General features: G+C 38.2%; 1 protein-coding gene across 1 annotated transcript in view; it reads left to right on the top strand.

Annotated features, from left to right (window-relative positions):
- The window catches only part of RYR2 (ryanodine receptor 2), a 421553-nt gene that overhangs the window by 100485 nt on the left and 296098 nt on the right, over nucleotides 1-24970 (top strand). The window contains exons 2-3 of the mRNA XM_089529854.1: nucleotides 136-255; nucleotides 14388-14492. Of these exons, the coding sequence (XP_089385980.1) occupies nucleotides 136-255; nucleotides 14388-14492 (225 nt within the window). The remainder of the gene's footprint in view (nucleotides 1-135; nucleotides 256-14387; nucleotides 14493-24970) is intronic.

The raw sequence follows: 24970 nt of genomic DNA, 5'->3' as shown, positions 1-24970 counted from the left end.
AATAAAAGCAATTCTGGGATTCACATTTCTCCTCTTCATGTCTGACTTCAGCCATGTATTTGGAAATATTGCCTAAAGTTCTGCAGTGTATGAGCCTTAACCATGTTCATTTTGTGTGTGTCTGTGCTTTGACAGGATGATGAAGTGGTTCTTCAGTGCACTGCTACTGTTCACAAAGAGCAACAGAAATTGTGCCTTGCTGCGGAAGGATTTGGCAACAGGCTTTGCTTCTTGGAATCCACTTCAAATTCCAAGGTACCACAAGCTGTCTTGTTCTAATGCTGTTTTAAACATTATTAACCTGCCAGCCCTCTTCCTCTTGTTGGAATGTTTCCCTTTGGGATACAGATTAAATGTTACTAGGAGGCAAGATGAACTGCATTCTTTATGTAATCTGTAGTAGGCTGATATACACCCTCCCAAAACCCAAAGGGCAAAATTTATTTATTTCTGGGTTTGGTTCTGTTTTAATACATTTTCTTTTTTTATTGTTTTTTTTAATTAAAATGTCTAGAATGTATAAGTGAAATCTAAGAGGATTTCATCTTGTGTGACAGAATTTGTCTTTTCTCTGCCCCTAAAGCTTTTGTGCTTCCTCCTAAAATCTGGAGTCTTCCAGTTCTCCAAAGCATATTTTTGGGAGTACATAGAGATTCCGCTGGTGGACATCATTCCATTGACAGACGGGCACTACTGGATGCAACCCTGTATTCATTAATTCTGTTTAAGAGATAACTGCATTCTTGGTACCTCATTGGTGGATGTGTGTAGAAATTTATCATTTCCTTTTTGGGATTGATAAATTATTTCTGCCTGTTGAAAACATTCAGAATGAAGAGTGAGGTTAAGTCAAATAAATCTTATCCTGCTGATATTTTGCCTTCCAGATGTGTCACTGCATCTTAATACCTAGCCAGATGCAGCAAGCAGGTGGTACCAGTGTATTAACAGTGAAGAATAACTGTATTCTATCCATTCAGGATGCAGCACTGTGTATGGTTAGACTGCTTAATTCTCATTCACTTCAGTGGAAATTATAAACATTTAGTGTGTTGGCCTCCAGAAATGTCTTACTGCAATTGAGGTATTTGTACCATGCAGTGTTTCCCATAGGAAAGAACATTTGATGGAGATATCTATGTGTTGAAATGGTTTTCAGATATTTTTTTTGAACTGTCAGTCTCATTACTTGGTATTTGGGACTGGCTTTACTGGATAGTTCTTAAATAAATTACTTGATACAAATAAAGAGAGGTGTTTATGATCTTTAAGCAAACAATCACCAGTTATCAAGTCCATTCAGCTGACTATGAAAAGGGTTGGGTCATGAGATGGGAATCTTCCACAGTAAAACAATTCTCACTGTAGCCAAGTTTTTGGATGCACCTAAAATAATGGCAGAGATCCTGCATCACACTAGTAGATCATAGTTAGGCCTTGTCCCCAACCCCACCTTACATGCTTCACTTTCCTATTTTCTGGTTTGGTATCCCTCCCCTTGGCCATTCAGTGGTGAAGAAAGTATGGAAGGTAGTAGATGGTGACAGCTAGGCAGCCAACTGGCTGCAGGAAGTTGATGCCACCCTCCTGGATGTTTGGAGGACCTCTGGAAGGTCCAGGAGGACACTCTTGTCTTTCTGTGGGTGGCTGGAGGAATGGAGCCATGAGATTGCTTGGGTATTCCTTATCCGTCCCCTCATTCTTGCTGACCACAGAAAAGCTGAGAGAAAAGTCATTCCACCAGAAAATAAATAGCTATCTCAGGCAGGGAGTTGGGTTGGATGTAGGTGCTGAATCAATCAATCAATCAATCTATCTATCTATCTATCTATCTATCTATCTATCTATCTATCTTGAATATAAGACCCTCCAAAAGGATTAGAATTGAGATAGTAACATTTTCTCCCTTCAGATTTCCTCAGAACACTTTTAATTAAATATATCATCTCCCATATGGTGCAGACTAATGTTTTATTTTCAGTGGGTCATCATTTTGTATGCATTATTCATCATCATAAAAAATTAATTAGAATATTAATGATTCATTATAATAGCAGCAATCCTGATGAATCCATCAGTCCTGTTCTCTTGTAACAGAATAATTTTTAACACCAAATATGTGAGAGGGTAGAAATAATAATGTTCTGCAGTAAAAAAAGGCTAACAAATAAACTGTAATTGAACATTAAATACATACTGTTCTTAGTACTTCATTGATGGTAGAATCCAAAGACATTCCCCATGCATCTGAGGAAGTAGGATCAAGTCTACTTGCTACCAGCTTCTTTCTTTCATTTAGACTCAAATGTGCTGCAAGATCCCTTTGCATTCTCAGTACTTCATTGTGGTCCACATCGAAGACTTCAAAGCATTTTAACATCCCTATTTGTTAAAGAGGTTTTGCAAAATTTTAAGAAGAGTATATTTTTCTGACATTCAAAGAATCTGTAGGTGCTTCTAACTAAAGGTCCTACAGCAAATAAATAGATGACATATCTTGCTAAATGTAGATCAACATTACAAGGTGAACTGATGAATGGGGTGATGTTCACTCCTCTGTTGTGCCCCCCTCCCCCCCCCCCCCCCCCAGGTGCACTGCTTATAGTGCTGGATTGGAGAGAGCCAGGTTTCAATCCCACTGAGCCATAAAGTTCACAAAAGACCTCAAGTCATCCACTTTCTTTTTCTCAGCTTGACCTACCTCACATATTTTTTTGTGTGCAGATAAAATAGGAAAGGGGAAAAGATCCTTACATTCTCTCCTGAACTTATTGTAAGAAAGGCAGGATATAAGTGTAACTAATGAACTATAAGAAAGGATACAGACTGAAGTTGAGGTAGATGCCAGCAGTGAAACAGGAACATTAGTCAGGCAACCTGTAAGCATTACTACATTGCTATGTCATGAATCTTAAAATGGGATAGCTGTTTTCCCAGATATTCACTCTGGAATAGCATTACTGCATGAATATCAGAGTCAGCTCAGTGAAGTGCTTGTCTTAACTGCTTTCCTTGTTACAGCATTTTTTTTCCAAATACTTTTTATTGCCTAAACACATGCATCTCTTTTCTACTTGCTGAACCTAACAGTTCTACACATTAGACATTAAACACATTGACAACAACAATCACATATAATCCAAAACTAAAAAACATATACACATTATTTACAAATGACTTCCTCTTCCCATCCATCTGGTTTATTACTTTACAACTTTTAGCTTTTACTCTATTTTTTTCCTAACAGACTGCTATAGTAATAATTCTCATTAACATAAACCATCCTTTTATCCTCCGCCTCCCAGGGACGTAGCCAAGGGGGGGTTCTTGGGGTCCGGACCCCCCCTCCCATTAGAAAAATGAATGGTGTGTGCTGCTGCGCCGCTGCGCCCAAGCCCCATTATAATGGTGGCACTTAGTCTGGACCCCCCCCCCCCTTCCTAAAATCCTGGCTATGTCCCTGCTCCTCCTCCTCCTCCTCCTCCTCCTCCTCCTCCTCCTTCTTCTTCTTCTTCTTTTTTACTATTTTCCATTATACTTCAATTTTCCAGAAAATGGACTGAGGTACTCCCCCAGTTTTACTGAGGTACTCCCCCAGTTTTCCTTCCAAAACTGTACTGTCTCTGTCCAATTTTCTTCTAAGTTAGGTATTTTACCCTCTTTGATCAGTCCTGTCAATTTATCATATAATTTAACCAGCCAATCTTCAATGGTAGGATTATCATAATTTTTCCATTTTCTTGCATACACTATGCATGCTGCTGTTACTATATATAATATATTTTTTCATTTTTTTTCCCTTCAAGCATGTGTACTTGTTACAGCATTTCTGAGCTGATTTTATCTATGGTGACTCCCATCTCAGATAAACAATTCAGGCATCATCCTATTGTTTCCAACCCAGCTGCAACCTAATCTCTATTCTCTTTTCTCCCTATGATTTTACCCATGAATTTTTACAAATCCACACTTGAATTTTTCCACTACCAATTTCCATAAGCAATGTTGCAGCTGTTACAAGGTTATTAAAGAACAGCAGTCATCACAAACTAACCTCCCCTTTTTAATCTGATGAGTGGCATCTGGAACTATATAAAATATTTTTTACAACACAGTTTTTTTACTGGTGTAAACTGTGTTTATTGGCAAAGTGTTCCCATTCATCCTTATTAAATTATAAAATGTTACAGCAAAAATCCCTGCAGCTGAACTCAAGATGTTAGGAGACAGATAATGCACCACTTGACATGCATTTAGTTTTATTTGAGTCACTCTTCCAGGGTCCTGTGATTATATTTACAATTGTTTTGGACAGTATGGCCCTCTTTTATCTGATCTGCAGCCTGAATTGAATGCAACAATATTATTTTGAAACATTGCTTTAAAAAGTATTTCACTCATCATCCTGGAAGAGTAAATATTTAATGAGTTTTTTAAAAAATGTTTTCTATCCTGTCTCTCCCCATTGCATATGTCAATGGCAACAGTCCATCCCTCACTCAGATTTTAACAATTGTTTTCCTGAGCTTGGTGTAAATACCATAAACATTTTATCATAGAAAAAAAAATCCTAATTTTAAATTATACTATGGGCTCCTGTTTGTTTCACTACCTATATGGAAAATAAACTTTGGCTTAATTATTTCATTATATCTGAATATAGGAAAGTACCACAGATTGATTTGTCATATAAGTTGTGTTATACCCACTGATTATATTGTTTGGATGTGCCCTCAAGTGGTGAGAGATGGTATTTATTAAAGAAATATCTCATTATTAAATCATTTCTTTGGGTCCACAGTATCTTTACCATGCCATCAATCTTTATGTAAATCACATTTTTAAACTGATTTGATATCTCTATAAAAAACTAGGAAGAAACTGTATTTAAAATGCACAATTTTCCTGTTGTAGAAAATGTTTCTTTTAACTAGTGGTCATATTTATGGACAAGAAGAAAAAAGAGTAAAATGGAATCAATATACAAAGTGAGGAATAGTTTAAAATGGGATAAAGGAAGACAAACAAGATAGCAATAATATTGAACCTATGATTGATTATTGTATCATTAGATAGAGAAGAATGTACTTTGGAAACATTAATAAACAGGTAATGGTATGATTGAGAAAGTATTAAAGAAACATAGAAAACAGGAAGAATCAAAAGGAGGAAAAACTAAAGAACAGGACCAAAGCCCCAATTGGATTGAGGACTGTATCCACAAGGGAAGGCCAGTCCCACATCAAACCTATGCCATCCCTCCTTTAAACCATGTTTAAAAAACCTCTCCATTGGTTCCAAATTTTCTAGGAAAATTCTCAGCACTCGGGAGTGGCACTGAGCAGCTGTCTTTATGCACATCCCACTGTGCTGCCTGACGCTGCCATTGCTGGTGCATGTTGCTTTCTCTGAGGTCACAATGAGCCAACCAGCCATGAGTGATGCTGGGTTCCCTGTTTTTTTACTTCAGAAGGAGCGACTCATCATCATGATCATCATCAGTGCTGGGTTGCACAAATGGGTGCATATGTAGATAGCTTCCTGGTGTTGTTCTGGAGTGTGTAGGTAATGAGGGGAACACTGGAGTAGCCAGTGGAGATCCATCCATTATTTCAAACTGTGGCTTAAGTGTATTGATCACTAAATAGTAACTACATTATGACAGGAACTGAACCATGTGGGACTTTAAAAATGAATTAAAATAGCTATTATTTATATTATTTGTGCATGTTGAATATTCTTAGCTTTTTCCAGCCTGCTTAGTGTAGTGGGAATATGTCCAATATGCACTGGACGTCATGAGAGACGTTTGAACATATAATAATAAAATTTATATAATAATTTTTTTATTTTTATCCCGCTTTTTGCCAAGCAATCAAAGCAGCGTACAACAGACTAAAATACATTCATATATACACAATTTCTCCCCCTTAAAACAAGATTAAACACTATAAGATTAAAACTAACATGCTAAAATCTGAATAATCCAAATAAAAACCATGGGCAGAGTTCGATAGATGGGAGGACTTATTTGTGGCCGAGTATTTTATTCCAGGAAGGCCTGCTGGAAGAGATCCATCTTAATGGCTTTTTTAAAGCTCTCTAGATTGGTAATTTGACAGATCTCATCTGGCAGGCCATTCCATAAATTGGGAGTGGCTGCAGAAAATGTCCTCTGGGAGGTTGCTGTCAATCTGGTCTTTAAGGGCTGTAGTAAATTCCTCTGAGGGGACCTGAGTGTACGAGGCGGATTATATGGAAGGAGGTGATCCCTTAGATAGGTTGGGCCCAAGCCATGTAGGGCTCTAAAGGTGATAACCAACACCTTGTACTGTGCCCGGAAACTGATAGGCAGCCAGTGGAGTGACTTCAGTATTGGTGTTATATGGTCACTCCTTGCTGTTCCTGTGACCAACCTGGCTGCCATATTCTGTACCAACTGGAGTTTCGGGACTAGGCACAAGGGGAGCCCCATGTACAACGCATTGCAAAAATCAAGTCTTGAGGTTACCAGCACATGTACTACGGTTTTGAGGTCACCCCGCTCCAGGAAAGGGTGCAGCTGGCGTATCAGCTGAAGCTGATAACAGGCGCTCTTGACTGTTGCATTCACCCGATTCCTCATCTGAAGCGACGGGTCAAGAAGCACCCCCAGACTGCGAACACAGTCCTTCGAGGAGAACGTGAGCCCCTCTAGGACTGGAGGTTGCAGCCCAATACCTGGTTTGGGCCCCCCCACTGTAAGTACCTCTGTTTCAACTTGAGCTTGTTTTCCCTCATCCAATCCATTACTGCCTGAAGACTCTGGTTGAGGGGAGAGATGCCATCTGTCGTTGTCGCTGATGACCGGAACATGGAGAAATATATTTGGGTGTCATCAGCGTACTGATAACACCCAGCCCCATATCCATGGATGATTTCTCCCAGCGGCTTCATATAAATGTTAAATAGCATCGGGGACAAGATGGCACCTTGAGGAACACCACAACTAAGTTCTGTCCCCGAGCATCACCCTCTGGAACCTTCCCGAGAGGAAGGAGCGGAACCACTGCAACGAATTGCCTCCAATTCCTAGGTCTCTCAGGCGTACCCATATCTATGGGTATGTAAGGAGCTCTGCTAAATCAATGTGTGGAACATAGTATTCATTCATTCAAGATTTTTTTTTCTCTACTATTTGTTTAAGCTAACAAAGTGAGCACATAAAATTAAGCACAGTCAGTCAAATGAGAAAGCTGTTTAGGAACGGCTGGGCATCAGTAGGAACAGTGGCATCACTAGGGTTGGTATCACCTGATGTGGTAATTTATGGTGTCAACCCCCCCCCCATTGACCTCCTCTCATTTCACACTATACAAATTCCTTAGTAATGCTTTTTTGCATGAATGCTATTTGTAAATCCTAGTTCTCATATACCACTGAATATAATGATAATAGTTGTGATATAACCAGCAAAATTAAAATTTTACCTTCAAATTACAATATCATGTGAACAACCTAAATGTATTTACATATACATAGTGAAAATGTGATCAAAATGTAATGCTTTTAAAGAAAATTTAAAAATAATATTTTTTAAAAATTCAAATTTTTCAAAACGTTTTTTAAAAACTCAAATTTTGACATTTGACATTTTAATTTAAAAAAAATTCTGGGGCCTCCAGTTCTCCTCCCACTGAGCTTAACTCCACTCCCACCATCTCTTAAAGCATTTTAAAGGGAAGCAGGTGAACGCCACAGCCTGTTTCTGCCAAAAGGTAGGTGTTTGGGGAGCAGTGGTGTCACCCCCCCCCCCTTAGAGTGTCACCTGGTGTGGTCCGTACCTCCTGCACCGCTATAGTGATGCCTAGGAAAGAGACAAAATAAAAGGCAACATTTTACCAGCATCTAAAAAGCTTTTTAAAATTCAGCATAAATACATGTAGTATTAGGATTTGTTAGCCCATTAAAAGGTTTTTATCCACCATTGAAAATAAAAACCCCAGGGGGAAACCATAGGACTTTTTTTTTTTAGTTGGCCTGTGTTGCATTAGGCTATAAACAAGATCATAATCTACTGCAGGCATTTGTGTACATACTTAATTACAGCTTTCTTAAAGTACTGCAGTTTATTTGATGGACTATAATAGCTCATTTGGATTATTTATCATCTGATTGAGGCGTCTTCTATGGTCGGTGCAATGATCCTGAACAAGCTTTAAGCACTTGGTATCACTTACAAAATCAATTCAGCATTCAGAAATATGTTGCTGATAGTTTTAAAAAAGTAATTTCTAGAAGCTATGATTTGAACATTAGAAATAAAAGGGTTAAATTAAATTGGTTAGAAGAATGATAATTAGGTTGTCCTATTTTAACTCGGACAGTCTGGGGTAAAGTCCTGTTTGGCTCATACCTCTGGTAAAATCAAATGTTATGAGTTGGGGAAAAAACTATTGCGTTGGAAACAAGAGAAATGAATGCATTGAGGCAAGGGAAGAGGAATTGATTTGGGTCAGGATCTGTGTTGTTAATGATTTTAATGGGAAATGACTTAGAGGTGATCTTCGTAAAATATTAATTTGGGATAATTAAAAGATATTTACATGGAGGTGACTTTGAAGTAGTGATACAGGCCATTAAAAGAGACTTTATTTGGAGCTAGTAAGGGTAGGAATTAGGGAGAAATTTAGGTGATGCAACAGGAGTTTTAATTTGGTGTGAGGAGTAAAGTAATTGAAGAATGTATATGGGATGATCTGTGTGGGCAATGGGGAGCTAATTTAAGAATATATTTATTGAAGGGGAGGTGACAGAGGAGTTTATCAGACAAGGGAAATTGGAAGTATAACCCAATGGCAATCTGAACGCAATCATGGGGTTTCACATTATTGCGTGATAGACTACCACACGCAATATCAGGCAATGGCAAGCTATTTTCAGGCAATGGGAAGTCAGTTTGAATGCAATTCAAATTCACGTAAATTCGCTGAACTAGCGAATTCACGTGAATGCATTCTGGCCCCACTTTCTTTTCATTTGAAATTAAGTGAAATTCCTCCCATGTGATAAACTCCTGAGAAATCCAGTTCAGATGTGAAGGGCTATAGCCCAGGGATAAATACATGATTTATATATCCAAGGTACAATACTGTCTTCTGCAGGAAGAGCAAGGGAAAAATCGTGCCTGAAATCCTGAAGAGGCACTGTCAGGTTCTTAAATGGATCACCCTCTATGAAATATTCTATAGAAGAAAGACAAAAGTAGTATCAGAGGAGAGAGACTTGTAGACTCAAATCTTACTATACCTTAAAGTTTCTTAAATAACTTACTCATCACACAGCCTCAGCAGTTTTCCTTCTGTGAAATCAGTGGGTTCCCCCCGCCCCTCCTGAAGTAGTAAACGTTGGGTCAAATATGAAGTCTGCTATATGTGGCTCAGACCCAGACTTTTTCTGGTACTCAGCTGGGGTCTTGGGCAACTCATATGTCTCCATCTAGTCCAGCAATCTGTTTGTAGCATTGTCCCGCCAAATCACAGTGAAAACACTGCCCATTTTGGTAGAAGCATAAATTTGGTGATGTGCCCACATTTTGCTAGGTGCCATTAAAAAAATAGCAAAATAAAATAAAAATTGCAAATTATTAGAATTTGAGAGTTCTCTAAAATACAAGTTTACATATTAGAATAAAGCCATACGATCATTGGTGCTGGCCACTTTGTAACTATAGATATCAAGGGTAAGCAGGTAAGCTAACAACTTGAGATAAACCAGGAGTAGCATGGAAACACCGTCATCTCCATTCAGTTATAGTTCTCAGAACAGATGCCTGGATTCATAATTTTTTCTCCTTGTTGTATGTCTTTGGGGCCCAGGCTCTGATTGGTGGATTTAAGGATTTCCAGTAAAAAGCATAATAGATCAAGACAGCCTGACAACTGCCCTCCGCTGGTCTACATGCCTATGTTACATATATAAAATATGCAGAGAATTCTAAATACAGTGGGACCTTGGTATCCACAGGGGTTTGGTTTCAGGAACACCTCCCCTCCCCATGGATATCAATGCTTAAGTGCCATTATATGCAATGGCCTAGTAAAAAGGTGCCCCTTACTTAAACTGGCAAAATCAAGGTTTGCTTTTGGGATTTTTTATTTAAAAGTATTTTCAAATCGTGAGTTGAATCTGCGTGCAGAATCCATGGATACAGAGAGCTGACTGTACCTCATGAAATTCCAAATCCCAAGATCCCATAGGAGACAGTCATAGCAGTTAAAGTGGAATCATAGTGCTATAACTGCATGGTGGGAAGGGACCCCTGGTTTACTATAGTCTGGGAATAAATCCCATTGAACTCACCAAGACTTGAGTATATGGGATTGCAATATAAGTGTGATTTAGCAGTGCCTTTGCAGCTTTCTGAAATAATATTTTCTACATATCAGTGCCTAATACTTTATGAAGTAAATGCCAAGTAATTTTTAGTTGAAAAAGACTGACAGGAAGCAAAAGGGTATTCCATTATAGAAAGATTCTATGTTGGTGTCAAGTAATGTGAGAAATGAACTGCAGTTCCTAGTTAGATTTGAAACTGATAGGTAAGCTTTCCGCTCTCTGCATTTGGGAAACAGAATCTCTGAGCTGTGTGTGGGTGGACAGAGATTCCTCCCCCTGTTCTAAACATCAGAAGGAAAGCTGCCAGATTCCTTTGTGAACCTGAATTAATCAAGAGAAATGAGCTTTATTTATCACCAGGAGTGCGTTGCTAGGGATGATTTGTTATCCAAGGAAAATGTCCTTTTTCAGTAACTAAATAATGCAATGCATATAAATATACCTTAATTCTGAATATCTTGTTTGAGCTTTGCATGGTTGTAATAACCATCTGCTGAATATAAAGAGATTCTTTCTAACAAATAGGGTATGACAGGCTCCATTAAAACACAGGGACTAAGAAACTTTACAGAAGACATGCTGTATCTTTATGCATCAAATCTATTTTTGAAGCTTTGCTGGCTATACTGCATACGTTTGTAAGTACTGGTTTTAGGGCATTAAATTACGGGAGCACAGGCTATGCATACGATTGCATCACAAACTGTACAAATTATACTAAAATACTAAACCCCAGTTTGAGATTAAGCACCTTTTATCAGGCAGTATAAGAGCTCTTCTAAAATTAATTGGGTTAGACTTCAATAGACAGGATAAACCTGCTACTGTGATAGGATATTAATGAAGTCTTAATTTAACAGTTCACTGTGCATACACACTTGTTAACTGCTTAGAATCTCAAGGTCTGGGTGAGGGCAAACTGGAAACACAACAAAATGGAGATTAGGCAGAGAACCACAGCTTGGTCATCTTATAGGCTTTTAAGTGTTGTTTCCCCCTCTTCAATCAGAAGAGTATTTCACAGACATACCACTTGATAGCCTGATGGATGCTAGCCAAAAATTCCTATTCAGCTTTCTTGTGTCTGATTTATAGGTTTACAGGTATATAAATCTTTGTGCATTACTATTTTACTCCCCTGGTGAGTCTATACTATAGGGCCCTTTGGTTTCTTTTCTCCTGCATATACTCAAAAGATTTCAGTCACATTTATCTGATTTTTCTATATCAGTGCCTTAGAGAAGTCTCACATTCTAGTAAGTTAGGGGCAAAACAGACCAGCTAGAAACGCCAGCATTGGGGTGGAGTGGGGATGTGGTGACTGCACGCTGCATGCCCTGACTCTGCCTTGATGCTGGCGTTATGTCGCACACCTGGAAACTGGTTGGTTATATTTCTGTTACTGTGCACCTAAATACCCTAAATATGGAGCTAGTGATTAATACCCTAAAGGCACCAGACCTTGTCTGAACTTGGAAGCTAAGCAGGGCTAGCCCTTGTTAGTATTTGGATGGGAGACTGCCAGTGAATTCCAGGTGCTATAGGCTATATTTCAAAGCAAGAAACTATGAAAACCACCTCTTAAGTATTCCTTGCCTAAGAAAATCCTATGAAATTAATGGAGTGGCCATACACCACTTGAAGGTGCATTTGTGCATGCATGTATGCAGACATACAGACTTGTTACCACTAGAAGAGAAAGCAGGAGCATCCATTGCCTTTTGAAGAGCAACATATAAATTATATAACAAGAAGAAAATGTTTGATAAATAGATCTTGAAGGAAGGTACTTTTATTTTTTTAAAAAAAGAGTATTTGTAAGATTCAATCTAAGGTATTAAAATTGGATGAGGGGGGTGTACAAGAACATGCTGCATCATGCAGTGCTCCTATCGAGTTTACTAGCCAATTGTGTCTTTCAGTATCCTCTTTCTTTACATTCCAATCTCATGTCTTCACTCAGCTGTTTCTAGGGTGGAGTAAGGAGCTGGAGCAGACACCAGTTTACTCTGTATCCCCTGCAGTGGCCCACTACTGCATTTGCAGCTAAAAATGACTATGTTATTATTTTACTTTAACTTTTATTGATGCCTTGCCTTTCTCCCAACATGGAACCTTTTATACTGCCCAATGAGAATTTGGCTTCTGAAGATGAAGCAGATTTACCACAGCTGTGCCCTCTTCCAGCTCAGTCTGACAGCCACCTGTCATGCATAGAGGCCCCCCATACATGCCCATTTTCCCCTCTTTACCCATGACCCCTTGTTAGACTGGCTAGTTTGTGTCTGTTTTAATTACATATATTGCATTATTGGCAACCTGCCTTGTTTCTTGTAATTTCGCTTCATGGGGTGTGTTATAGCTTGCTGGTATGATGGATCAATGGTGCATCAGGCAACTTGTGCACCTGTATGCTTGACAAAAGAAAAAAAGTATGGCAAGCAGTGCACTGGTAGCTTACCAGGCCCATTGGGCTCAGGCTCCAGACTGCTTGTCTAAAGTGCCTGGCATTCTTGTATTCACATTGTTCTGTTTATGCACTTTTGCAGTACTTTTCAAGTTAGAGGGCAAAAGGGCTTTATTTTATTTCATTTTTCATCCCAGAATGAGGCTTTGTCCTAGTTTCACTCTTTCTGCCTTGTGCATTTTATAAACAGGTGAGGCTCAAAACAGGGTGAAACTGCATTTTTTTGGTCAGTGTGGACAGACCCCCAGTTGAAGTAGGTTTCCTTGCAGTCAGTCTAGTGGAACTGTCAAATATGTTTATGTTTCTAGCCTTCATCTTCAATACTGAAGGCTCAGATGTTTAGTCCAGGTTTTATTTTAGACTGAAATTGCAAATATACCTCATTGGAAATAATTTTGCCACTTTGGAATAATCAGAAAAAAATATTTTATCTTTTTGTCATCCCAGCAGGATCCTCTATCCTCTGCCTATCTCATTCCTGTACTTCTAAACCCTTGTTTAATGTCTTAGCATACTCTCTAGAGCTGTGTATTTGTTTAACATAATTCAGACAAATTTTCAAAGGCAGTGTTGCAAGATCCCTTCGCATTCAATGTAAAGTGTTAAAGAAAGCAAAATTAATTAGGTTTGAGTAGGCGGTATAAAGGTAAAATGCTGAAAGACATTATTCAGAAATAAATCTTGTAGAAATACTTGTTACAGATGTGCGTTCAAAAATATATTCATCATTGTACACAAATTATTATTTGCACTTCATCTTAGGGTGTATCCATACTATAACAACTTGACACCACTTTAACAGTCATGGCTCCTATGGAATGCTAGGATTTGTAGTTTGGTGAGGGATTTAGAACTCACTAATGTATCTCCTGAACATAGCATTAGAGTGTTTCTACAGAAGAACTAGTTTATCATTATGTCAGTGTGTTGCCAGTGTGTATTAAATGATAAATAACTGTGGGAATGCTATTGTAGCTATGCTTTTTGCAATCACAGTTTGTGCCAATGGAAACCTACGCAAGATATCTTTGCAATCCTCATTATGATTGTCAAGATGTTCTCTTGAATAAGTAGTGAGGTTCTTTGCTATATCTTTGTTCTCTGGATAAGGACATTTTGTCTGTCTGTTTTGCTGTGCCTCTCTCTTGACAGCAGACATACTCGTTAGGAATGTTGCAGCAACTATTCCTTTATGATAATTGATTCAATTAATGAGAATGCTTTTGAAATTAACAGAGTAGCTTATGTTTTCATATTTTCTTTATTCTTATTGTTTGTTCACTTGGCTTTATGGACTTGATCAACAGTGACTAACTGAGGTGGTGATCCTAAATGTTTATAGAGTTATTCTGCTGGATTTGAAAGAATATACTTCTGACTAAGTATAATTAGGATCACAGTGTAACTATTGATATATTGTTAAGGCTACAATCTTATGGACATTCACCTGGCAATAGGTCCCACTGCTGTAGACATAAAATTGTATTTTCAGTTATATGAAATGCTTCATTCAATGCTTTCTTCATCATCTTTTAAAAATCAGAATGTTCCTCCGGATCTCTCCATCTGCAATTTTGTGCTGGAACAATCTTTGTCGGTGAGGGCTCTCCAGGAAATGTTGGCTAATACAGAGGAAAAAGCAGAAGGGGTGAGTTGTGATGTTTTTACCTTTTAATTAGATTGGAAGTTAATGTGTCATTCTCAACTACTGATTTTGTAATTTATTTGAAGAGTTGTAGTAGTCCATGCTTTTGCTGAAATGTCAGCCTTTGGGGTAGAGCATCTCTGTGAATCTCTGTAAATCATTTAAGTTTTAATTCCAACAAATGTAAATCCTACAATAATGTGACAAAAGTTACAGGACAAACTGAAAACCAGACTAGTTTTCTCTCTCTCTCTCTGTCTCTTTCTATCTCAATCATGTTTATAGACCAACAAAATGATTTCAGAACAATTTATTTTTAAAATACTTTTTTCAATATATTTTAAAAATGCAGGACATATTGGAAACCTTGGTCTTAGAAATGAATTATTTTCATTTGATATTTGATTGCTTTCCATGTTTAGTTATGACATTCTTCTCTTTAATCTTAAACTTTCCCTTCCATTTTGTATTTTGTATATGTCTCTATGGTGTGTGATACAGAACCATGTACACTCGTCCCTTCCGATTCACGGGGGATCCGTTCTGGATCTTCCCCTGCTAATTGAAAATATTGCAGATATTCAGGCCCCATTGGTTATAATGGGGGCACTCTCCTGGGCGTGCACCCCATTTTATGCCTCACCACTTGCCGTCCACGAAGTACCAAAACCGTGGATCTCAAGTCCACAAACTGGGAGGGATGCGTGAATATAATATTTTTCTCAACTGTCATTAGTTATTAAATTTTGTTTTCTCAAATATTGTCTTGGTTCCTTGATGGTGGTATTAAGTTAATTGTTCAGTGCCAGGTGTCATATTGCATAAATCTTTCCTTTTCGGTGATAAATGCATTCTGGCAGGTTGTGCTTTTGCCTTATAATATAAGAAGTAACAATCTGCTGTTGCAATCTGCTGTCTTGAATCTCTTCTTGGTAGAAAGGAAGAATAAAAATTCAATCAGTCAGTCAGTCAATACAACAGCAAGATTTAGAACAACTCTTGCACAAGCATATGCTCTTTAAGGGTCATTCTTATTCCAAATAATGTAATATAGAAGACTAAAATAGATTAAGAAACAAATAACTATATCATTGTCCCCTAAATGAAACTGACCATAGAATAATTTGCTAGTTAAAAGTAGAGAAACATGTGTCTGAAGTAGGAATGCTTTATCGCTGAAAGATGTAGAAATGGTCACTAAGATTTTACATTTTTTTAATTTTAAAAATAGAATTTGCTTTGCTTTACATTATCAGTGTCCCTTAATTTATTTGTACTATATAAAACTGGTGAGAAATTGAGTGGTTGGAATTTCAACTGCTTGAAAAAGTTTTGAGTTCTTGAATCTGTACTGATGAGAAATTATTTGAATCTGTATTGATGTGTTTGTAACTAGGTAGACCGACTATTACATACTACTGCTCTCCAAAACAGGTGCAAAGTGTCAGTTAGAATGAAAGGCCACTACTCACCTTGAAACAGAAGTGGAAAGATTAGATCATACCAATATTGTGCTGACTATACTTGTTTTCAGCCACTGGTTGATTCTAATTAATTTCAGGTAGTTTCAAAATGCCTTCTCAGCCTGGGCTTGACATACTTTTTCTCATTAGAATTCCTGCTCTGAAGAGTCTTTATCTTCAGGAAGAAATTTAAGTGATTATGGTTCAATACTCCTTGTTTCTTTTTCGTTCAATACTCCTTGTTTCTTTTTCTTTTCTTTTTTTAAAAGAACTTTCTTTACCTTGACCATAGTACTACAACTGGATAACCTGGTGCTAAAAATTCAAACACTGTGGAGATATTCCACATTTTCTTTCTTAAGTGATACTTTTCCCATCAAGAAAAAAATGGAAGAATTAGTGGAAAAACATGGGAGGGTACAGATGTTGTCTCCCTACCCCCTGACCTACATATAAGGGCCAGTAAGAGAATGTAGAATTGGGTTTGAAAGATCTGGTAGTGGTTATATTAAGAAATGGAAGGAGCAGAAATAGATATGGAAACTCATGAACTGGCTGTTCATAATGGCATTCATGATATTCAAGGATACCAAACAGTGGTAGTTGATGATTTTCATATTGTTGAAGTACTGAATCTACTCTGTATTTTAGTCTGAACTGTAAAGGAGCTATCCAAGATGCTGAAGTTTGCAAATACACAGAGAATGTTGGATAGTTTGGTTAAAGTATGAACTCAAACCAGAAAGAGTTACTGTTGATGGATTACTGGTCATCTGCTCCTCCTAAACTTGGATGTCAGACTTGGATACAATCAAAGAACAACAAGCTTTTAATTTTTTAACTTGTATTTTATTAATCTGGGTATTTCCATCTTGGGTGACAATCTGTGTATACAGTGCTCCTAGTAATACTCACAGTTCTGTGGAATATTACCTCTTTATAGTACTTAGATGGGAATCCCAGGTGTTGTAAGCTATATTTCAGAGCAAAGAATTGGCAAAACCACCTCTAAATATTCCATTCTTAAGGATACTCTATGAAATTCATGGAGTTGTCATAAGTCAACAAGCAATATGAGGACACATAAAATGTGGGCTAGACAAAGGAACTGTTACATGGATCTGTAATTGGTTGACCGGTCGAACCCAAAGGGTGCTCAACAATGGCTCCTTTTCATCCTGGAGAGAAGTGACCAGTGGGGTCCCACAGGGCTCTGTCCTGGGCCCAGTGCTATTCAACATCTTTATCAATCACCTGGATGACAGAATTGGGAGCATACTTATCAAATTTGCAGATGACACCAAATTAGGGGGAATAGCTAATACCCCAGAGGACAGGATCAAGATTCAAAATGACCTGAATAGACTAGAAAGCTGGGCCAAAGCTAACAAAATGAAATTCAACACAGAGAAATGTAAGGTATTGCACTTAGGGCGGAAAAATAAAATGCACAGATATAGGATGGGTGACACCTGGCTGAATGAAACTACATGTGAAAGGGATCTGGGAGTCCAAGTAGACCACAAGTCGAACATGAGTGAACAGTGTGATGTGGCAGCTAAAAAGGCCAATGCTATTTTAGGCTGCATCAATAGAAGTATAGTGTCTAGATCAAGAGAAGTAATAGTGCCACTGTATTCTGCTCTGGTCAGGCCCCACCTAGAATATTGTGTCCAGTTCTGGGCACCACAATTCAGAAAGGACATTGAGAAACTGGAGCGTGTCCAAAGGAGGGCGACAAAAATGGTGAAGGGTCTGGAAACCATGCCCTATGAGGAACGACTTAGGGAGCTGGGGATGTTTAGCCTGGAGAAAAGAAGGTTAAGAGGTGATATGATAGCCCTGTTTAAATATTTGAAAGGATGTCATATTGAAGAGGGAGCAAGCTTGTTTTCTGCTGCTCCAGAGAACAGGACCCGGAACAATGGATGCAAGCTACAGGAAAAGAGATTCCACCTCAACATTAGGAGGAACTTCCTGACAGTAAGGGCTGTTCAACAGTGGAATGCACTCCCTCGGAGGGTGATAGAGTCTCCTTCCTTGGAGGTCTTTAAACAGAGGCTGGATGGCCATCTGTCAGGGATGCTTTGAATTGGATTTCCTGCATGGCAGGGGGTTGGACTGGATGGCCCTAGTGGTCTCTTCCAACTCTACGATTCTATGATTCTATGCATGCACACACATACACAGTTTTGCTGCTCTTCTGTTTTACTGAGTCTCAGATGAACTACCATATGACAGCACCAGTCCCATTTTTCCTTTCTTTAAATCAATATGTAGGCATCTAAATAGTTTCTGCTTAGTATCTTCTATCCAAAATATAATCAGAAAAGACTTGTATGATAGGCCTGCTGTAAACCTTGTCAGACTCAATTATATAAACATACTTTAGCATCATACACAGTTTGCCCTGTTTTCTTTCGCTATGATTTTTCTAGAAACAAAAAGAGGCTGCTTTTCAAAGTATCTTGTCCGTTAGATTCATCAGTTAAATCACAGAATCATAGAACTGAAAATACCACAATGGCCATTTAGTCCAAGTCCTTGCCATGCAAGAATACACAGCTAAAGCAATCCTGAGAGAGTCATCTATCCTCTGTTTAAAGACCCCCAATGTGGGAAAGTCTACCACCTTAATAAGCAACCCACCACTATCAGACAGCTCCTATGGTCAAGAACTTTTTTGTATGTCCAGGTGGATTCTCTTTTCATGTCATTTGAATCCATTGGTTTGTGTTTTAGTTTGCAGAGTGACGGGAAACATACTTGCTCTATCTTTTACAAGAAATCCTTTCACATATTTCAAGAAGGCTATCACATTGGACTTAATTGCCAAGCTATTTACCATTTTTGTTGCCTTCCTGTGAACATGTTCCAGCTTGAAGTCGAAGGCTTTCATGGCCAGCATCCATAGTTTTTTTGTGGGGTTTTCAGACTATGAGGCTGTGTTCTAGAAGAGTTTATCCCTGACATTTCACCAGCAGCTGCGGCTGACATCTTCAGAGAATGCTGGCCCGGATGAGAGTGGGGTATATATACTGTTGGTTGAGAGGAAGCGATTTACATGTTAATCTGTGTATTGTTTTGTTGTTGAATGGCAAGGTTTCAGGGGGGTCTATTTAATCAATGATCCATTGAATGCTGGGAAACCCGCCTCACCCTGAGTGGTTTTCATTTGCATTTAAAGGAAGAAACATTGCCATTTTTGGATGTCCGGGTCATCTGCAAACCAAACCAATAGTTAGGCCACACAATATACAGAAAACCTATACACACTGACAGATACCTACACAAGAACGCCAACCATCACCCAGGACAAAAAAGAAGCACAGTAAAAAGATTGGCAGATTGGGCAAAAATGATCTGTGTACCCCACTCCCTGGAAAATGAATTGAAGCACCTGGACTGGGATCTACAGGCTAATGGTTACTCCAGCTCAGACACCAGAAGGGTTGCCAGACACAGAAAAACCTAGAGGAGTGAAGACAAACAAGCACCCAAAGGGAAGGTATTTTTACCATACATCAAAGAAGTCACAGACAGAATAGGGACGCTGGTGAGGAAACACAACTTCCAAATGATCTACAAACTGACCAAGAAAATCCACCAAATGCTGCGCTCAGTGAATGACAGGAGAGACCCTCTCACAGCTGCAGGAGTTTACTGCATACCATGCAGCTGTGGACAAGTCTACAAAGAGACCATCAAACACAGTATCATTCACAAATCAATGAACATGGGAGACACAGCAGACTGGGTCATCCAGTAACAGAGCACATTATAAACCATCCTGGAGATAAAATGCTGTTTGAAAACACTGAAATTCTGGACCATGCAAATAACGATCAGGTCAGAAAGCACAGGGTAGCCATTGAAATCCATAAACACCTGGACAACTTCAACAGGAAAGAAGAAACTATTAAAGTAAACAAAGTTTGACTACCAGTCCTGAAAAATATCAACATCAAGAACTAGTAAATGCAAATAAAAAGGGTGAGGGGGATTTCCCAGCAGACAATGGATCATTAATTAAATAGACACCCTGAGGCCTTGCCTTTCAACAATGGAACAGTACACAGATTAACATGTAATCTGAAACAGACAGGCCAAATAAAGAGTTTCCGTCTGCTTTGGAGGCATGGAATTTAGATGATGCCTGTCCCCGACTTGGCTGGAAGCAGCTGTGAGGTTGCCATCTCTTTCAGTCCTACATCTGCTAGTGCCCTTAGTACCCTTGGATACTATTCATCAACCCCTAGAGACATAGGGCTCATACAGACAGGCCAAAACAAAGCTGCTTCGGGTCACTTTGGAAGTATGCTGTTTAAATGATGCATATATCCTAAGAGACTGGAAACCACAGCAAAGCCACGCTCCAGTCCTAAGGACTGGAGTGTTGCTTTGACTCAGCTTCTGGCCTCTTGAGATGTATGTGTCATTTAAACAGCATCCCTCCAGTGGCCCGAAGCAACTTTATTTTGTCCTGTCTGTTCAGGCCCTTAGATTCATTTAGAGTAGCTAGGTATTCCTGTACTACCTCTACCTATTCTGGGCTTCAGCTCTCTTGTTGCATCATTTCTCGCATTTTTACCAGTTTAGGCTCTGCTTTCCTTTGGGGAAAAGATAGAGGCAAAGTATGTGTTAAATAGCTTTTCCTTCTTTCTGTCCCCTGTTCATATTTTACCATCTTCTCTATACTATTTCCTTGTTCTTCTACTTGTTCTGAAGATAGCCCTAAATAGCTGGCACTTGGACAGTGATTAGCATCTTATGTGGATCAAGTGTTAACAATGTGAAGTAAACTCATTTCAGTTTCAGGTTGTAACACAACAAAATATGGAAAAATTAAAAAGAGATTGAATGCTTTGGCAAGGTACTATAAAGACATAAGGAATTAATTCATTATTGATATGCCAAAAAAGAAATAAATGAGGATGTGCACAGTCCATCAGGAAAGCTTTTCTTACTCAGCCACTTCAAAAGAGAAAGTGATTTGAGCTCTCATTAATTTCAGTGAGGCTTGTGAAAGACACTATTTTAGGAGCCCTGGAGGAAACTCTCACAGGGAATGTCAGATTGAGGAAGAGAGTTGCTGGACTCAAATCTCTATAGCATGTTTTTGACTTGCAGAAATACTACCTGATAGCTAACTTTCCAAGATTTTGAAAAGCACGTTTAAATAAGAGTTACACCGAAAGGTATAAAACTTCTTTAAGTGTTGGCTGCCATAAATACAATTATGTACCACCTGTGGGATGTAATTCAGAGGTGTAACTTTATAAAATGTTTTTTTTTTCCATTCCTGCAGTTTCCCTAGAGATCATGCTGGAGAATAGCAGCTTTTTTTTTTCCACATGCTGCTGGCGTGTTTTTCCATTTCTACAGTCTGATGGGCAAAGATCCTATAAGCTGATGCCAATATCTTGTGGAAACTCTAGGACACCATTATCATGTTTAAGACTTCCCAAGCCAGACAGCAGGGATAAATAAATGATGTCTGCATCCCACAGTGACTGGCTGTACAAATAATAATTATTGTAATCAGATGAGGCTAAAATTGGCAACCGTAACAGTAGTTATAATTAAGAGATTCCAACTTTATAGGAGAACATACCCATTTCTAATGGCCATGAGTGTTGCCTCATTTGCCTTGTTGAAGAACATAAAATGGATTCATGTGCACACTGCCAAAAATTCATAAAACTGTTCCTAAAGTATTTGAGTCATATACTAGGAAAGCTCTAAATGTTATGATGAACCATAACAAAACTGAAGAGATAATAGTAGAAATTACCACATTAATACTACAAGAGGAAATACATAGTAACACTGGAAGTGATTTTAATTCTATCAGAATATTTGTTGAGCTAGCCCAGTTTTTTTCGTGGTGGTGGTGGACTGACAATCGCCTCAGACAGAGTTCTTTAATTTTTAAAAACTTCACCAAGTAAAAATTCTTGTACTATTCAAAATTATGTTTGCAAGCTAAAACTTTCTTATCATTAAAAACCAACTACTCTATTCAGTAGCCATAACCAAAACAAATGCCATACATTTCTCAAAATACTTACCAAAAGAAAAAACTCTACAGTTTTTTTGTGGGTTTTTCAGGCTGTGTGGCCATGTTCATGGATGCCGGCCATGAAAACTTTCGACTTCACAGAAAAAACTCTGTTTCAATGAAAAATCTTTCCAAATACAAAATCACTTTTCAAACCATTGTCTCAAACAACCATTGCTTTAAGCAACCATTCTTTTAAGCAACTATCCTCTGCTACTAAATTTGTTGGAACAATGGATTTGAAAAGAGACTGAGACAAGGTATTATAAAAAGGCTTTATCTATAAATGCTTAAAAGAGTAACAAACAATCTACAGTATATAACAATCACACAAAATCCATATATACAAAAGACACAAAATAAACCATAGTAGTAATGGCAAACATAATAATAGCAAATAATACAAACTACATAATATAAACAAATATAAAACAACATAAAAGAAGGCTAAGAATAGAGTGAGCAAAAGAGGGAGAGAGGAGGAAGAGCTCAATACAAAGCTAGCCTTATTAAGGCTCAAAAGTTGCTTAGAGCTATGCATATACAGCTGTAGGTAATCTGTGTTCTCAGTAGCTCTCCATTAACCATGTAATGGTTATTAACTCTATAATGGCTCAAGTGTAGAACTTGTTACTATTCCAACAATTTGTTAACCTGATCATGTCAGCAGGAAATGCCAGTGATTGAATTTGGAACTATCCCCATGCAAAGCATGCACCAACTGAATTATGATCCATTCTCACTAGTAAAACTCAGAATATAATCCATGACTGTCTTCATTGTGCTAAAACCAGATCAGATCCATGTTGCCGTGCAAATACCACAAACCCAAAGCAGCCTAATATTTTGTGTGGTATTTTCTAGCCGTGTCACTCTCAAGTTACAGCCTCCATATAATCAAGACCAGTTAGAAGATTGAATAAAAACATGAGATTAATTAGCAGAGAGGCTGAGGACAGGGTCCTTGGAGATATCTTTTATATTGGGTTGTCAAGAGTTGAAGTCAACTTAAGAGCAACAACAACAAATTATATAAAGATAATGCCACTGTGGTATAGTTCAACTCTGTAGACTAGAGACTGAATCTCTGTTTGGTCATGGAAACCAACTGGGTGAATTTGGGCAAGCAATACTCTCTCAGCCTCAAAGAAAAGCAAAGGCAAAGCCTGGCTGAACAAACTGCACCAAGAAAACCCTGTGATAGATTTTCCTTAGGGTTGCTATAAGTCAGAAACAACTTGAAGGTACAGAGCAACAGTAGGATGTAAGAAGATCTGAAGAATCAGCAGCCTTTGATTTGAACAGAAGGAATTGCTTCACTTCACTTTGAGTGAGGTGCCTTATGCTTAGAGTCTGACCAGGGTCTGCCCTTATAGGGAAGGAGCATGTGTTGTTATTCCTATAAGTCTTTAATAGTCCTATAGTTATACTGAAATGCATACTTTCATTCAAAGGATCTAGCTCTAACTTACAATCACTTGGCCAAGCATTTCTTTTGAGTAGTGTCTTTTTCACCCTTTGGGGTCATTGAAACACATTGACTGACATCCTGTTAGTGCCACTAAGTGTAAGTCTGCCTTATACTTCCATATGCCTTTCTTTGAGTTGTTGCAGAGGTTAGCATTCTCTTCCATCATCTGCAACAACCAAAGCCTCTCTAGTTCTCACAGTTTTGCTATGATAGTTCCCTCAAATGGCCATTCTGTGGCTGATGGGCAATATGAGGGATTGGAGAATCATCTGGCTATGTCCCATAATCAGATACAGATGACATCATCTATTGAGACTGCAGCAGAATTCAGCAGAAGATACCATCTATTTGCTATGCCATGGGGCGTAATAAAAAGCTTCTCGGATTCCCCCCTACTTTCTACTGAGTCCTGTGAGTTGGGAGGGAGGAGCTATAACAGAGAGCCATAGCAGAGTTCTACATACCAAGCTTTTATAGTACATTGTGCAGTGTAGGATCTTGGACTACATTGGAGCAATTTAAGTATTATTCCATTATTGGTTTCCCACAACAGTATTTCCCCCCAGAGGTTGTTTGTACATAGAGATTAATGCCATTAAAAATAATTGAGATGGCAAATATGATTATATTTTTAAATCAAGAGTATCAAGTCTATTAAGAATACAATTCAGCCAAAAGCATTTTCTGATTAATTTAGGTGTAGGAAACTGTTTTGGGTCTGGGGACAATGTTTTGGCACCAGGAACCCATAAACCAGGGCTTCATGGGTTGCTAAAAGTGCTAAAGTGGTTGGAAGACACATCTGTTTTATTTTTTAAAAAAAATCTAGATTCTCTGGAAGACCTTAAACCCTATTTACAAATGAATTGCTACTCTCAGAGGCTTTCAGGGTGAACAGTTTGCCTTTTTTGGGAAATAACAAAAGGGATTAAGGGCCAGAATAGCAACTTGTGGCCCCAGGGCCATGTTTTGTACCCCACACACTTTACTTCCATGTTTTTCAGTTGGAAAGAGTTAGCCACATTCTCAGTGGATATATTGGGATCAAAATGGTTTTTATTCAAATCCTCTGGCTGATTTTGGTAGTAGCTTTTGTTGTTTTATTCCTTGGGAAAAAACCCTCTTTCTTCTTTCTTGCAAGACTCTTCTTTCCTGTCAGACCTTGAAAGATTTTTTTGTCAAATTAAGTAATATATGATTACTTAGCAGTACAAGTGAAGTGGTAAACAAGGAAAACATGTTTTAACTTCATAGTGTTTTCATAACTTCCTAGAGCATTTGGGTTATAAAAATATTTTTGTATGATACTTATTAGTTAAGATGGAGGTCATACTAAATTCTGTTATGAGCCAACTAATTCCTAGGTGATTTTTCAAATGGTTGTTTAGTCATTTTTATTTTACTTTAAAATCTATGAGCTTTATTGTTAATTTGTCTACCTAAAATAGTGTTATGATACTATAAATGTTTCTTTAATTTGAAGTGG

The sequence above is a fragment of the Sceloporus occidentalis genome, unplaced genomic scaffold, assembly GCF_023333645.1.
Source record: "Sceloporus occidentalis isolate IW3139 unplaced genomic scaffold, rSceOcc1.0.p SCAF_6, whole genome shotgun sequence".
In the NCBI taxonomy this organism is placed as follows: Eukaryota; Metazoa; Chordata; class Lepidosauria; order Squamata; family Phrynosomatidae; genus Sceloporus; species Sceloporus occidentalis.
Note: the sequence above shows the minus strand (reverse complement) of the source record. Positions and strands in the feature narration are given on the sequence as shown.